Source organism: Cherax quadricarinatus, chromosome 1 (genome assembly GCF_038502225.1).
Source record: "Cherax quadricarinatus isolate ZL_2023a chromosome 1, ASM3850222v1, whole genome shotgun sequence".
Lineage (NCBI taxonomy): Eukaryota > Metazoa > Arthropoda > Malacostraca > Decapoda > Parastacidae > Cherax > Cherax quadricarinatus.
The window spans coordinates 79,563,985-79,581,120 of NC_091292.1; the positions used below are offsets into that span (position 1 = coordinate 79,563,985).

Here is a 17,136-nt window from a genome sequence, read left to right on the forward strand (position 1 = left end):
TTGAGCATGTGTGTATGTGTGTGTGTGTGTGTGTGTGTGTGTGTGTGTGTGTGTGTGTGTGTGTGTGTGTGTGTGTGTGTGTGTTTGTGTGTGTGTGTGTGTGTGTGTGTGTGTGTGTGTATGTGTGTGTGTATGTGTGTGTGTGTGTGTGTACTCACCTATATGTAGTTGCAGGGGTTGAGTCAGTGTGTGTGTGTATGTGTGTTTATATACATATATATATTTTTTAACACACTGGCCTCTATATTATATTTTGTGAATCAATGGATTTTTATGCTTTAAATTTATTTGCCTGATTTAAGTGAAAATTTTATATATATGCTTGTTTAATATGGCTTTGTCTGTATAGTAGCTAATCTTAAAGCTAGTATGATATGGCAGTTACATTATTTCTCTGCAACTTACTGTGTGTTAACAATTGTTACTAGTTCATTGTTACTGTGATTGTCTCAAGCAACTAGCTTGCACTGATTGTTTTTTTGATCTCTGATAATGATTATATATATGTGATTATACATCTATACATCTACCAATTCTAAAGATACCTTCTATATAAGCAGTTGGTGCTAGCTAGCATGCTTTAATTTCATTGTTTTGTCCATGGAGCTGGTGTGTGTGTATGCTTAAACCAATGGGCTGATGTTACATGTACTGTGTTGTTATTAAATGTTTGTAAAATAGTAATGAATAAGGTGAGTATAGTAGTACTTCAGTAGATATTTTTAAGTAACTTCTCTTATGCAAAGTCTCATGTCTCATGACCATTTTCAAGCTTGAGTACATTTACAAATAAGCCTAAGCAATCTTAAAACCTGTGGTTTTTTAAAGATTTATTTTAGATGATGCACTCCTAAAGGTTCAGTTTCACATTTTGGTAATGGGAATATTGAAGGTGTCTAGAAATGGCTTAATTCCTTTTGAGATAGTGAATGAGCATGAGGCATCATATGCTATGGAAGGGTATGTGCTGCATTTATAGTATATTTTCTACATCCCAAATTATTAAAAACCAATTGATGAAATTTGCTGCAGAAAGCAATATCTTTATGAAAAGCAACTAGCCATTCTTATCTTCTGTTAAATATATTGAGTAATTCTTTGTGCTGTATTGTTTTATTAGTGACATTGTTTATTTCAGGATTTTATATTTAATAATTTGGGAATAGACATTTTCATTGTAGCTATTTTAATACTGTACAGTAATTAAAAGTGTGTTTAATAATTTGAAACTAATTAAATTGTAAAGATTAATGTTAAATGGATTTAAATTTAGAGAATCATCTTAAAACATTTTATATTAAGACTTAGCTTTGAAATAATTCATGTAACTTCCATCATTATTTTATTTAATTGTTATCTTTTGAAAGACCTATTAAATATCTTGAGTAGCTTTAAGGCTACCTAAATGAAGCTGATTATAACCTTGCTTAATCTGGTTGTTATACTTCTGACCTCAGTGTAGTAACACATCACATCCCTTGTTTTCTAGTTTTAGTCATTGTTTTCATATCCACTGTATTTAACATGCTGCTTTCATTTCTTCATTATTTACCTGATAGTATATGCAAAATATAGCTTACCAGTATAAGGTGAGAGAATGCATCCCTACACTCACATACAGTCATTCCTTCCTTAATGACAGAGATTCTTTCCATAAAACCTGCTATTAAGTAAAGATTAAAAATGCACAGTACTGTGATGGGCCCAAGTTGGACCAAAACGTTGTCATAAGTTTCATTCTCCTGTATGTGGATTATCTGTGTACTGTCATCAAGCCTCCCCCATTTTTTCCCTAGGCTCTAAATACTGTATATAATCAGCAATGCTTTCTCAGATTTGTTTGCCAGTATTTTATGCATTTCTAGTTAACACCAAACTTTTATAGAAGCCCCATATATACACCACAAGTATATACATACTGTATAAAGAATAAATATCATTGCATAATAAAAAGTGTACTGGAAACAAAAAACTTGAACTTGGCACTACAGTAATATTTTTAAAAAATATGCCTTAGTCAATTTTTGGTTCTATGCTTGCATTGCAAAATAAAAAAAACTAATGGATTTACCAGTTGCCATAATCTTCACTTTTAAATATATCTTAAGAAATTTAAATACTGACAGAATTAGAGTAATAGTATTAAGCAAGGGGCAGTTTGCCATTATACAGCTTTATTCCATAATATATCAGTTGTCATTATACAAAACTGTATGAAGCAGAATGTTGTTAAATGGAGGATGACTGTTGTTCTCTTTGCATGATGTCAGTAGTCTGTAATCAGATCCTCAACCAAACCAAAGCACTGTAATAATCCTCACTCTGTCATACGGCTTGCATTTAACATTACTCTTAACACATCTCTACTTCAACTGTTTTATCACTTTAACTTTACTTTTAGCACGTATCACTATTTTAACTGCTTCTCTTTTACTTTACACTTGTTACTACTTCCACTGCTTCTCTTCAGCATTGGTTCCACTATTTTTTTCACATACTGTAGTTTTCCCTCATCTAACACTTTAACAGTGTGATATAATGTATAGCATTATTATGAGATTAAAACACAATTGAATTTCTTTAAATTTAATATATACTGACATGTAACATATAATATGTGATTCCCTCAGCCATATACAGTGAACCCCCGACTTATGATATTAATCCATTCCAGAGACCACATCATAAGATGAAATTATTGCAAATTGAATTAATTTCCCCATAAGAAATAATGGAAATCAAATTAATGTTCAAGACACCCAAAAGTATGAAAAAATTTTTTTTTACCACATGAAATATACATTTTTCTACACAAAAAGAAGGATACATGCACCATATATATTGTGTATTTACTAGTGTACTAAATGAAGAATAAATGACACTTATCTTTATTGAAGATGTGGTGATGAGTGATGAGACACTTTATGTCCTGGGAGTGCATTTTCCTCCTTAGTAATGTAGGTCCTGTTTGGCATTTTCTTCCAAAACAGGCATTATCACACTGTGTATGCCACTACGATTCTTAAATCTCTCAAATCAACCTTTGCTGGCCTTAAATTCACCAATATGAGCACTAGTTCCAGGCATTTTTTCCTATTCACCTGGGTGTTAGTCGACTGGTGTGGGTCACATCCTGGGGGACAAGATTAAGGACCCAGTGGAAATAAGTTAGACAGTCCTCGATGACACACTGACTTTCTTGGGTTATCCTGGGTGGCTAACCCCCTGGGGTTAATTGTTTCTCGGTATTCTCGATAAGCCACACCAACAACAGTCTCTCCACATCTTCGAGTAGTACAGCTGACCGTGGTGCAGCAGCAGCTGACTGTGGTATGATAGTATTTCTCACCCTTTTTACCACAGGGTTGGCACTAGAAGCTTTCTTTGGGCCCATGGTGGCTTATTTAGCAGTTACAGGCACTAAAAACACTGGAATAATACAAAATTTATCGAATGTTTGCTTGCAACCGTCCGCCCTGGATTGTAAACAATGTCACTACTAGCTCAGCTGAGGCACTCAGGCCAGATGGACCAGACAGCCGCATTCAGAACGAATGATGTAGGTCGAGTTTTTCAACATAGGTCGGGGTCAAATTTTTATGCTGACAAGCATCGTAAGTCGATTTTATCGTAGGTTGAGGCCATCATAACTCGGGGGTCCACTGTACTGAAATTTGACATGATATAACCCACTCAGAAGATGAAATGTGGGTAAAATCCTTACGCAGTAGTCATTATGACAAGTCTTTACATAGTCTTTACATATTCTTCAATCTCATACGAATGAGTCTATATCATTATACAAATTTTATTATTAAGTTGAATTTTATAGGAATTTAAAAATTGTTAAATGTTATACATATATAGTATACTGTATCATTTGTCTTATAACTACATTTTGTTTTCTCAAATTCCCCTCTACTATATATGCATTTTTCAAACTGAGTCATCATTATATTATGTATTTATTCATCTTGAATGATAGCATTAGCATCACTTATTCCTTTGCATTATATCATTTATCATTATCACTTTAATTTCATATATTTTATATGCTTGAATTTGGTTTACAAATGTGTATCATAAAATTTTTTTCCTAAACACTACATTTGCACTGTTATATGTAAATTTATTCTCTTCTCCAGATCATCCAAAGCACTAAATTCTATCAAGAATGTCATATTTAACTTCCGTATACTTAACATTTGATTTGAACTTATAATTTGCAAATATTTAGAAATTCTTTGATTGTAATTACAATAGTACACAGTTCCAGAATAGTGTATATATATTTTTTCTACATGAAATCAAAATGCATGATATTTCCTTTTACCTATTCTAATACTGCATGTTCTCTTAAAATACAGAATTAAGAAATTACAGTGGAACCTCTATTATCTGAACATGTCTTTGGCCATATGTGAATAGTTGATTTTTGTCTTCCTACTTGAGATCTGTTCAGCATTAAACAACCAAGAGTATTATTGTACTTTGAAATGACGAATAATGAATTCTACATAAATAGTCTTTTATAGTATTAAAAATGGGGATGTTGTTCAGAGGGTCATTTGAATTTTGAAGCCCACAAACTTTGGGCTAGACAACTATTGAATTGAGTGTTGGTGAATGTGTCTCCTTTGGGTCACCTTGCATTGGTAAGAAATGGTTAGTGTGGTAAAAGAAAAATTGTGTCTTATGTATTGGTAAAGATGGAGGATGTCTGATTTGAGATGTGACTCATTACTGTATATGGTAGGAGGAATGTATGGCATTGGGTAAGAGAGGAAGTAGATGGAAAGAGAGGAGACTTAACATGCTATTACTGACAATGTACACTCCAGGACCCCATGACAAGAGTGTGGGGAAATGAGGAGGAAAGAGGAAATGAAATACTCCATTAATGACACTGCATAATATGGGAACCTATTACAGGAGGAGGGTGAGATGAGCCAGGGGAGAGGAGGAGGGAGAAGAAAGAAAACTAAATAGTACTCCATTAGTGACACTGCACTCTGAGACATCAAGCACATGAGTAGTCATACTCCATCCAAAATAATGTTAGTTATGCTTATCATTTAGAATTGTTCTTACGTGGATGAGAAAAAGGTATGGAAAAGAGGAGGGAGGATCAGAAAGATGAAAGAGTAGCATGAGAAATGCTCATTTATCAAATGGTCTCCAATTAAAAGTGTCCATATACTTGAGGTTTGTCATTAGTTAAGTATTAGATAAAAGAGGTTCCACTATTTCAATTTTCTCTTAGTATTTTGCACGTACTGTATGTGTGTGCTAGTTGTAAAACATTTTCATAAATTCATCCACAAACACTAATTCAATTTCATTTAAATATACTAATTTGTAAACACCTGAGCCACATACACATTCACTGGAATCTCAGAAATCTTTACGATGGACTAAATATTGAAATTTGGACACTCGTGCTTATTTGCCTTCTTAAAACTTCCTACACATTCATCTATTTGTATCTTCACCACAAATGTTTAATGTACACCATTTTCCTTTTATAAATTCTTATTCAGAACACAACATTGTTTTGACCATTCCTCACCATCCTTCCTCTTTAAAACACTCCCATCATACCTTAAGCAGAATGATAAAGCATCACCTGACAGTATCTCTTGGGCAGCACGTTCCATATCTGCCGTCGTCCTACCTATATGACTCAGTGCAGTTGTATGCACGTGCAGTGTCGGAGCTCTACAATGCCCAAAATCCCAAGAACTTTTCTGTTGAGGACATTGCCAGGGATGGTGCCAAGATTAAGAATCATCTCAAAAACATGACATATCTAAGTAAGTATGAATATCCTTTGTACTGTAATTATGTATTTTTTTTTATCAGACTACTTTAAATGCTTAATTTCAGAGTAGCTTCAAACCTCTTGGATATTCCATGTGTATCACTTAATAGGAGTAAAATCTCTGAAAGAAGATTTGAAGAGCTCTCTTTCTACCACCAGCTTCAAAACTGTTATTAAAGAACACCTCCTGAATTTGATGTAAGCTCTATATGAATGACTTTATATGTCCAGTATATCCAGTGCAACCTGCTTATGTTAACTCTTATCAGCATTCATATTCATGCATTTAATGTGTGGTCATTATTTAGTCCTAATATTAATAACATTACATTGTATTACTGCCTTATCATATTTCCAGTATTATTTTATTTACAGTATATGCAAAATTATCACTTGAAATTTAAATTACATTTATTACTACAGTGGACCCCCGACCAACAAAGGCATCGTCTAATGAAAAAATCACCTAATGAAGCATTTTAGCGTAAAAATTTTGGCCCAACCAATGATGAAAAACTTGACTAACAACATTCGTCCCAAACGTGTCGGCCTGTCCGTCCAGGCTGAGCGCACCTCAGCTGCCCTGGCTTGAGCTAGTGTGCCATTGTTTACAAGCCAGAGCAGACAGTTTCACGCATACATGCGATATATTTTGTATTACAGTGGTCCCTCGCTTTTCGTAGTTCTCGGCAATCGTAAATTTCGCCAATCATAGGGGTATTTTCGTATAAACATGGACTCGCTTTTCATAGGTTGACTCGTGAATAGTAGTTCGTCCGGGACACGTATGCACGGTGTGAGCTGGGGCGGTCTCCCTACCCAGCCAGTCTGGCATTGTTTACCAGTGAGTGAAGGTCCCCTCAAGTGCTCCTACGAAATATTTCATAATATTCCACTCATTTTAGTGCTTGCAATTACTAAATAAGCTACCATGGCTCCAAAGAAAGCTCCTAGTGCCAAGCCTGTGGTAAAGAAGGTGAGAAATATGTACAGTGACAAAGTCTTGGGCCATTTTCGGGAAGTGTTAAAGAGACGCCAGAAACAGAGCTCTCTCCACAGTTACTTTGCGAGACAGGACTAGAGTGACTCTCAAGGTGGTCCTAGTGGCATTAAGAAACAGAGAAGAGAAGCAACCCCAGAGAAGCAATTGGTACCTGAGGTGCTGCTGGAAGGGGATTCCCTTTCCAAACTGTAAACATTCCAATCTCTCTCCTCTTCCAGTCTCCCATACACTAAGAAGAACCTCCAATAAAGATAAGTGTTATGCTGTTAATGTTTCATCATTTCCCATTGTATTGTTTATGTACTATATGTATATTTCATGTAAAAAATTTTTTTGTTTTAATACTTCTGGGTGTCAGGAACGGATTAATTGTATTTACATTATTTCTTATGGGGAAAATTGATTCGCAAATCGTAAATTTCGTTTATAGTAACGGCTCCAGGAACTTATTAATTACGAAAAACGAGGGACCACTGTATTCCATTGTTTTTAGTGCTTGTAACTGCTAAATAAGCCACCATGGGTCCAAAGAAAGCTTCTAGTGCCAACCCTGTGGTAAAAAGGGTGAGAAATACTGTCAAAATACTATCATACCATGGTCAGCTGTTGCTGCACCACCATCAGCTGCTACTGTACCACGGTCAGCTGCTGCTGTTGCTGCACCACCGTCAGCTGCTGCTGTACTATGGTCAACTGCTGTTGTTGCTGCACCACCATCAGCTGCTGCTGTACCATGGTCAGCTGCTGCTGCTGCTGCTGCACCACTGTCAGCAGAGCTACTCGAAGTTGTGGAGAGAGTGTTGTTGGTTTGGCTTTATGAGAAACAGTTACCAAGAGACAATTAACCCCAGAGGGTTAGCCACCCAGAATAACTCAAGAAAGTCAATGCGTCATCGAGGACTGTCTAACTTATTTCCATTGGGATCCTTAATCATGTCCCCCAGGATGCGACCCACACCAGTTGACTAACACCCAGGTGAACAGGAAAAAATGCCTGGAACTAGTTCTCATATTGGTGAATTTAAGACCAACAAAGGATGGTTTGAGAGATTTAAGAATTGTAATGGCATACACAGTGTGATAAGGCATGGTGAAGCTGAAAAATTCCAACCCCAACAAGTGTTCAATTGTGATGAAACAGGCCTGTTCTGGAAGAAAATGCCAAACAGGACCTACATTACTCAGGAGGAAAAGGCACTCCCAAGACACAAGCCTATGAAAGACAGGCTAACTCTCATCTTTTGTTGTAATGCTAGTTGGGACTGCAAAGTGAAGCCTTTACTCATGTATCACTCTGAAAATCCCAGAGTGTTCAAGAAAAACAGTGTCTCATCACTCATCAATATTGTTAAATAAAGGTAAGTGTCATTTATTCTTCATTTAGTATTTATTGTGTGTGTATCCTTGTTTTTCTGTGTAGGAAAATGTATATTTCATATGAATTTTTTTTTTTTCAGACTTTTGGCTGTCTGGAACGGATTAATTGGATTTCCATTATTTCTTATGGGGAAAATTAAATCGGCTAACGATAAATTCGCCTAAAGATAAGCTCTCTGGAACAGATTAATATCATTGGTTGAGGGTCCACTGTATTAAGTTCTACAGCAGTTTTAGTCTGCCCAAAATGCTTTGCATAACCATGTGCTGCAAAAAAAAAAAAATAATAATTTTTTTTTTTAAATTATGTTGTGTTTTATATTAAGGTATTAATAAGTTCATATTTTTTTCATTAATTTTACTATGGTGCTTTTGCAAAAAAAAAAAAAAAAAAAAAAAAAAAAAAAAAAAACAAAAAAAAAAATAAACAAAAAAAAAAAAAAAAAAAAAAAAATCAAAATGTTGAGATAATTTCCAGTGGTTAAGAATTAAGGATTTTATATGTAGGCTTTCTGTACAAATTATGAAATATTTAAATAAATTAATCAGAACTTGTGAAATTCCAGTATACCATCATAGACATATGTTTCTTTCCCTTTCCCTTCAATTTCCTGCCAGATTATACATTGCCTTCTGCTCATATTACTGACAAACTATCATTACTAAACTTTTCCCTTAGTAACCTCATACTTCCCATGAAGTGGGCTACTAAAATGGTATGGACTTAAGCTTGTTATTCACTTGCTCTTCTCCTTCATACTTCCCATGAAGTGGGTTACTAACCATGGTACAGACTCAACCTTGTTATTTACTTGCCCTTCTCCCTCATACTTCCCATGAAGCGGGCTACTAAACATGGTACAGACTCAAGGTTGTTGGACAAGAATGGTATACAATACCGACAAGATGAAAATTGAGACACTTGTGCAACATCTGGGTATCTTTATTGTAGACATTTCACCATCCAGTGGCATTATCAATACAGATTCTAGGACATAATTTGAAGACAGTAGAACTATATACAAAAGATGAGGTAATCAGTCCCTCAGCCTGTGAACACAGTGAACACTAACTCCAAGGCTGAGGGACTGATTACCTCATCTTTTGTATATAGTTCTACTGTCTTCAAATTATGTCCTAGAATCTGTATTGATAAAGCCACTGGGTGGTAAAACGTCTACAATAAAAATACCCAGATGTTGCACATGTGTCTCAGTTTTCACTCAAGCTTGTTAATCACTTGCCCTTCTCCCTTGCACTTCCCATGAAGCAGGCTACCAAACATGGTACAGACTCAACCTTGTTATTCACTTGGCATTCTCCCTGTAGAGCTCACCTGTTTTGCTCTTGATAATTGGACTTTTGTGATAAAGTCATAATTTTGTTGTATAATGTAGTGTAGACAAACCATGGTATGGGTGGGGTTAGAACCCATGGCAAGTAATCTTAAATTTCATTCCCACATCAAACATACAGCATTAGTCACGGCATTATGCCACCCCTCCACCCACACATATACCAAAACACAAGCACATACCATGAAAGATTATAATATATATATTTGCACACTTACTGAGGTTTAAATACTTGGTGCTGCATCCTTTATGCTTAATCATGTCCCTCAGCCATGTAGGAAGACTCTTACACAAATTATTGATGAGTCAAATTCTTGACAGTTTGGGGAGGTATGTTACTCCATGCCTCATGTAAAGCAGCCTCCAGCCACGGAATGGAACTGATATCCTTGCCCAGTAAACTTTGTTTCACTATTGACCAGAGGTTCTCAGTAGGGTTTAGGTCTGGGGAATTGCCTGTCCAGTCATTAAAGAACCTCACTTCACAGTCCTTAAGCCACTGAACTACAGATTTGGCGGTATGACACGGTGCACTATCCTGCATAAAAACCGTAGCCCCACACTTGTCTAACACCTCAGGTAAATTGTCACACAATAACCCTAGATAATTATACTGGTTCATATACTGGTTTTTGGGAAGCACAATGAGTTCACCAACACTCTGAGCATTGAAACACCCCGAAACCATGAGCGAGTCTGGATGTTTGGTGGTCCCACAGTTGTAGCGTTGGTCTAGCGGGTCACTACCTCTGGACCTGTATACATGTACCCCACGTTTACAGGTGCTGGTGAAGATTGCTTCATCACTCCATAGTGCTTCAGGCCACTGTTGAGGATTCCAGTGAAGATATTTCTCTGCATAATCCAGCCTATGTTTCTTCCGTGGCTTGGAGAGGATCAGTTTCTTAACCTGGCGGTGACTACTGTAGCCCAGTTCTGACATACATCTGTTAACAGCTTTTACAGACACCTCTGAGAGAAGATGTGGGTTCTTTTCTTTCAATTCTCTAGCAGATATCTTAGGTGTGCTCTCTAACTGCTTCTTTAAGACAGTTAAGGTACGAACAGATGTCTTCTTCGAGGGGCCAGGCCAAGGTTAAGCAGACAATAACTCGACACCACCACCACCAGCCTTGAAATGCTGCACCCAGTTCCTCACTGAGCACACACACACACCAACATTCTCCACTGTTTCTTTCGTATGGTGCCCAGCTTTGTGAAGCCCTTTGATATGAGCCATAGTTTCAGGTGTTAAAGACTTCCTTTTACCCATAATCAAACATGTATAGCCCCAAAACCAAAGGGAACACTTGACAAAAGATGGGGGTGGATGAGAGACTAAAGTGCAGCACTTCCTCTCACTATGGCAGCCACATGAGCACTGAGGATTAACTGTGGAGTGTGGTGGCAGGCCATGACGTCATGCTAACAACTGCTACCCGGCATAATGCACTGAAGAAAAAAGACCCCCCTCTATGGTAGGCCTTTGATTTTCATCACAGCATTATACCGGGGTGCTGTAATGAGAAACAATTTTGGAACGTGTAATATGTATTCAGCAGGCTGGCCAGCTGGCCACCCAGCCGGGCGGCCGGCCACCCATCTGGCCAGCCTGCTGAATACATATTACACATGTTCCAAAATCATTTCTCATTACTTATGGCTTAGGTTATAGGACATTCTGGCAGGATGACACTACAAGTGGTATCAGAAATGAAAGGATGTTGCATAAATTTTGCATATGGGTTATTATCGAGGTTTTTGATATTTCCTCGACCACTTGTGGCCACATCCATCTCATAGCCACAAAACTCTGGGTCAGCGTCACTTTCCCTTAAAAGGGGAGTGTTAATATGACATGACATCAGTGAATCCCTGGTGTTTACCATGCTATTTGCTCTAGCTGGCATTCAATTGAACTGGTGCTCCCACAAAGTACAAGGTGGTCCCAGACTTTTTTTAATACTGCTCATACTGAGTGTTTAGACCCATTCTATACTGACCAGGCTGAGATCTCAGGCCAATCATGTCAAATTTGGAGATAGGAAAAATAAAATATAGATTTACATTTGGAGTGCAAGCAGTACAAACGTAGATCTACGTTTGGACAGTTTAGGGGTTAATTGTCACAAGTCAGTGATAGTTGAAATTTTTGTCTTACATAAGATATTGAGGGACACAAATGTACCATTCAGGCTGAATATAAGCCATAAGTTCCAGATTGGACTTGCTCAAGTTTAACAATTTTTTTAGCACTTCCTCTTACATATGGACTACAAATAAACCTTGTGTGCTGATTATATATGTTCTACATCATTTCAGGCCTTCTGGGATACAACATGACCATGAATGTAAATGCATCAAGTGAAGGCAAATACAGTGTCTACTATTTTTCTGACTGCCCAAATTCAAGCCTGGATCTTTATCAGTGCTCAAAATGCCTTTATAATATCAGTGATTATTATAGTGAGGTGAGTGCTCTTTAGACAGGATGCCTGTTGGCCCATGTTAGGTAAGTCTTTCTCACACCCATTCATTCTCATTCGTACCATTGTTTGGTTTAGTTTTAAAGCTATGCAGTCTACGAGCTTTAATGATGCCACTCGGCATTTCTGCTCATCTATAGCTCTATTGCCGAGCCAGTGCTTATATATGCTGAAATTGGATAGATTTGAGATATATTTGTAAGGCACATTTATGACCCGTTGTGAGCCCTGTGTGATAGAGGAGGATATAAATACCTTATGCTACTCCATCCCATTAAGATGTAATTTGCTATCCCAGTTAAATTACTTTTGTATATAGTAGGGCCCCACTTACATGGCAGGTTAGGTTCCAGGCTACTGCTGGAAAGCAGACATCGCCAGAAAGGTGAACACCATTTTTTCCACTTATAAACGATATAAATGCCAGATAACAAATGTACAATAACATATATTAAGTAGAACTAGGCATTAAAAAACAGTAAAAAGTAAAATACACACACAGTACACTCATTAATCCCTAAATGGTCCAAACATATATATACGTTCACTCGCGTAGCGCCCCAAATTTTTTTGAGGAAAAATAGTTTTTTAATAGGAAAAAAGAGCATATGGTACCCAGGCATCCCCAATTATTTTAATGTGGTGCACAGTGAGTGCACACAACCATTCTCTCATGTCTAGGCGACTCAGGCTTATCGTGGCAATGTTGAATGAATGACAAAGAAAACGTATATATACGTTTGGGGTTAATTATCTTAAAATACTATAGTCTTAATGTAGGGGGAGAGGTGAGTAGTATTTATTGTAAGAGGTCAGGTGTGGTAGGGATGACCACCCCACCCACATATAATATACAGTAGACCGTTATATTACATGGTAGTCATGTTCCTGAAAAATCCGTGTTAGGTAAATCGGTGTTAGATAAACTGAAGAATTTATGGGAAAAATAAGGTTATGTTCCTGGGGTTCCCAAAAAAAGCCAAACAACTTTTTTTTTTTAGACCTCCAGAGCTTACAAAAATAAAAGTGAATATATAATTGTTGTTTATTGCTGTGATGTATTAAGTTGTTTTTACTGTCTAATACTACAAATGCAACAGAAATAATAGTATTTCTTACTTTAAATTGTGGGTGCTGGTGTTTGTTGATGGTAGAGGTTCTGGTTTGTGGATGGTAGAGATTCTGGTACTGAAGTCAATGGTTGTACTGGAGTGTGCATAAATTCTGTAATGGATTTCTGGGCTATTTTACCCTGCAATATGTTATACAGCTGATGATAAGTCATCAGCTGCTCTAGACACTGTTTCAGAGCACTGCTTCTAAAGTTGTCATGGTTCTTTTCAGTGAAAAAGTCTAGCTTTAAGTCAATAAGTCAGTCAGTAAATCAGTCAGTCAATAAGTCATTCATGTCATTAAGCCATTCAAGTCAGTCAAGTAAGTCAGTCAGTCAATCAAGTAAGTTAGTCAGTCAGTAAGTCACTGAGATGACATCCTTGATTATTCATTACACAAACTTGTATATTGTTACGTTGGTTTCCCTTATTTCTTGGATGGTAAGGTTCTCACTACATGTTCTAGTGTGGGGTAGCTTTTACTTAATGGCCTTATTTGTCTAGGGGTAATACTTACATCATGGCTGATCATCTTGAGTGTCTCTGATACCCTTTCACCAGCCCTCTTCACAGGTTATGTAAACTACTACTATAAAAATATAACTGTATTCTCAATAGATATACAATAGATATACAATCACAGTCTCCATTTTCAAAACAAAGTCTACACACTCCATACCTGTGCTCCACATGGTGTGTTGCAACAACTCTTGTCCTTCACTCTTCCTGACATAACTCTGGGCTAACCAGTGTTTTGACACACTTTAGTCACCATGGGTATGGTGGCCAAAACTTAAATTATAAAAACTCACCTCTGGAGCACACATAATGCCCCAAAAGATAGAAGAAGGACCCAGAGATCCTGCCAGGTTGAAGGTCAGCCACAGAGAGAGAGAGTCAGAGAGGGAGAGAGAGAGAAGCCTGGCTAAGCTCCTCCCACCAAAACAAAAGACTGTTGCCAAGCACACTTCTCCAGTTACCACAATTCTCCCACACCTTAATTTTACTTTTACAAAAAGAAATACAACTTTATAAACTACTTATTTAAATTGTGTTTATGTGTCTATAGTATAACCTATTATATTGAGAAAAATAGGCTTGACCCAGCTGCCTCTCAGTCATAAGGTTGATCAGTCCTTATGACATTTAGAGCAAAGTCCCCATCAATTCAATATAATTAGGTATTCCAGAGTAACTGTTACTTATAAATACATGTTGGGTCCTATAGCCCCATAACACCCCCACCTCCAGACGAAGTCTCACAAAAGCTAGCCGTGTCCCTCAGGATACGGCTAGTAAAAAGTATATTGCTTAAGTCTGAAGGCGGTAAACAAGACTACTAGAAATGCTACATATTTCCTAGCACCATAACTACTCTTCACTTTACTGTTATTTACAACAGATTGCAGAATTTTTTATAAAAGCATTTTAACCATACCCATATACTCAAGGGTGTAACTGTTTACAATTTTAGTGGCTTTTAAACAACACACATTACAATGCAAGAATTGCACATAATGTCCACTGTGAAAGCCCGCACCAACAGGCCTGTGCCTCTGCTGCGGTAATCCAGCAAGCAACTGGTATTCCAGGGTGGCATCTTCCTGATCAGGAGACGAGAGTAGAGCCAAACCCAGAGCAGTCAGGTGTACACCAGGCAGGAAACTTCACAAAACATGTCAAGGTGTCTCTCACTTGGTGGCCGAACCAAACAGTGAGACTTCCAGTCAACACTCACGATCCTTAACATGGTCAGGCACTCAAGCCCATCTTCCGAGGTCCCACTCCACACAGATCCTCCAAACTTATGAAGAGGAGGCTGTCATAGAACATGGAGGGGTCCAGGGGACCACAAAGGCAAACCGTCGGGCCGTTTTGTATATAGAGCACACCAAGACACAACATACCTTCCTGAACGTCTCATGTTACCGAAGGTTGTCAACCACTGCCTCAACTCACATTTACGTACACCCTGACCCTCGTCACACTTTTGGCTCTGACTCGACCCCTTCACAGTCAGATGGCTGGTAGAGAGTACTCAGGCTCGCTGAGAGTTCACCACTGCAAAAACAACAAGGTCAGCACAAGACAAACACTATGTACAAAGTACGCACCATGCATCTACATGAAACATCTAGAGAGAGCATCAGCAACCACATTCTCTGAGCCTTTTATATATTTGACTTTCAAATTAAAAGGCTGTAGGAACAAAGCCCATTCTAAGAGTCTGATTTTAGTCACTATACACAGGAACAGGATGAAGAGATCCTGAGACATGTACAAATGCTGAATAGCCAGCCCCAAAATGAAAATTCTTTCCTGTGGTAAAATGTTGACATTTAAATTTAGAAGGTTGCTCATTGATAGTAACAGTTCTGCAACCTCTCGCAGTGCAACAACAACACCAAAGACATCTCTTTGCACCCAGGTTGGATACATTAAGTTTACACAGATACCATCACGTTCCATCTCACACACAAATTTTAAACACACAATGAACACAATTTGCATTACACACATTAAAATGGTGCTTGAACACAGACCATGGAAATCACATCTTCCATGTTTTAGCTTATTTAAAATGTTTGCATCTTTTAGTGCATAAGTATCAATCTTTCTAATTCTGTAAACCTTAGTTGTTAAACGTACTCTGTGGTAGTCAGTGTTTATGCCCAGGGTGCCATCTAATTTGGGAACCATGAAGCATGGGAATGCCCACTGACTCTCACTAAGCACTACAAACTGGTGTTGGAAGAATTTCACTTCTTCCTCCATCTCCAATTTTTCATACAGATTTTTCCCACACAAAAATTGTTGAATTGGCTCAGCTTCCTTAACAATTTCCTCGTGGAGTTTCAACTTTTCCCCATTACTGACATCCCAACTTTTATAAAGTTCCAAGGTGGCTGAGCCAACTCTCCAACATTTTTCTCATTAAAACCAAGCATGCATTTCCCAAAATCTTTTACACACATGTTATTTCTTAAATACACTTTTGGTATTTCATACAGATTATTGTTTTGCAGCCCCTTTACATTCCATTAAAACATTGGTCTCTCTGAATTTTTGACACAACTTCAAACCCTTTGACCGGTTACTGTGTACACTATACTCATTCCTTTCTTGCTTGGGGGTGTGGGTTTTATATCTAACCCCTGGGAACTTCCCCCACAACATGTTCAGCTCACAGCAACTTGCTATACAGATTTTCACATGAATTGGCTCCAGTATCAGCACTTCCTCTCCAGCCTCCAGAGTATCATGGTCCATATTATGGTCCCACATCATCATCCTGGTCTGGTTGATGGGCACGTTCACTGGTACCATCCACCTCATACGAGCCAAACAGTATCTGAAACTGAGAAAAAGCTCCGAGGGGGGAGCATCACCATCATCCCCAAGCCAATAGCTCAGAGATTCCAGAGTGCTTCCCCACTCAGCAAATACAAAGAAAGGGATCATCTCATCCCAGTTGTTAGTATTGTCTATACCATAGGCTTGCATCATTGTCTTGAGGGTTTGATGTAATTTCTCTATTTCCCCTTTAGATGGAGAGTGATACACAGTTGAACACTGAGGCTCTACTTTTAGTCCCTTCAAAACATTTCTAAAAGACTTAGAGGTAAAGTTAGATCCTTGATCTGTTTGTGCTGCTTGAAGAAAACCAACATGACAAAAGAACTTCATCAAAACCCTTAAGACTACATGAGCAGTTATCTTATGCAGAGGGACTGCTTCCAGGTACCTGGTAGTGGAGCAAATTATTGTTAGTAAATAATTATTTCCCATTCTGGTCCTTGGGAGTGGGCCAACGACATCCACTACCAGCTTGCTGAAGGGTTCACCTGGTGCTGAAATCGGCTGAAGGGGAACAGGTTTAATACTTCGACTAGGTTTCCCTATAATTTGAAAGGCATGATAGGTCTCAATATGCTCTCTGACAGTCTCCCACAGCTGAGACCAGAAGAAATGCCTGGAAACC

General features: G+C 37.9%; 1 protein-coding gene across 6 annotated transcripts in view; it reads left to right on the top strand.

The window, feature by feature from the left end:
* LOC128688956 (receptor-type guanylate cyclase Gyc76C) overlaps positions 1-17,136 on the top strand; it is a 619,662-nt gene that overhangs the window by 229,454 nt on the left and 373,072 nt on the right. For all 6 annotated transcript variants that reach the window (XR_011391737.1, XM_070083032.1, XM_070083048.1 and 3 more), the window contains 2 exons: positions 5,648-5,813; positions 11,879-12,027. Coding sequence is in view for 5 of the 6 variants with exons in the window: in XM_070083032.1 (XP_069939133.1) it covers positions 5,648-5,813; positions 11,879-12,027 (315 nt within the window). In the remaining variant the exon portion in view is untranslated. The remainder of the gene's footprint in view (positions 1-5,647; positions 5,814-11,878; positions 12,028-17,136) is intronic.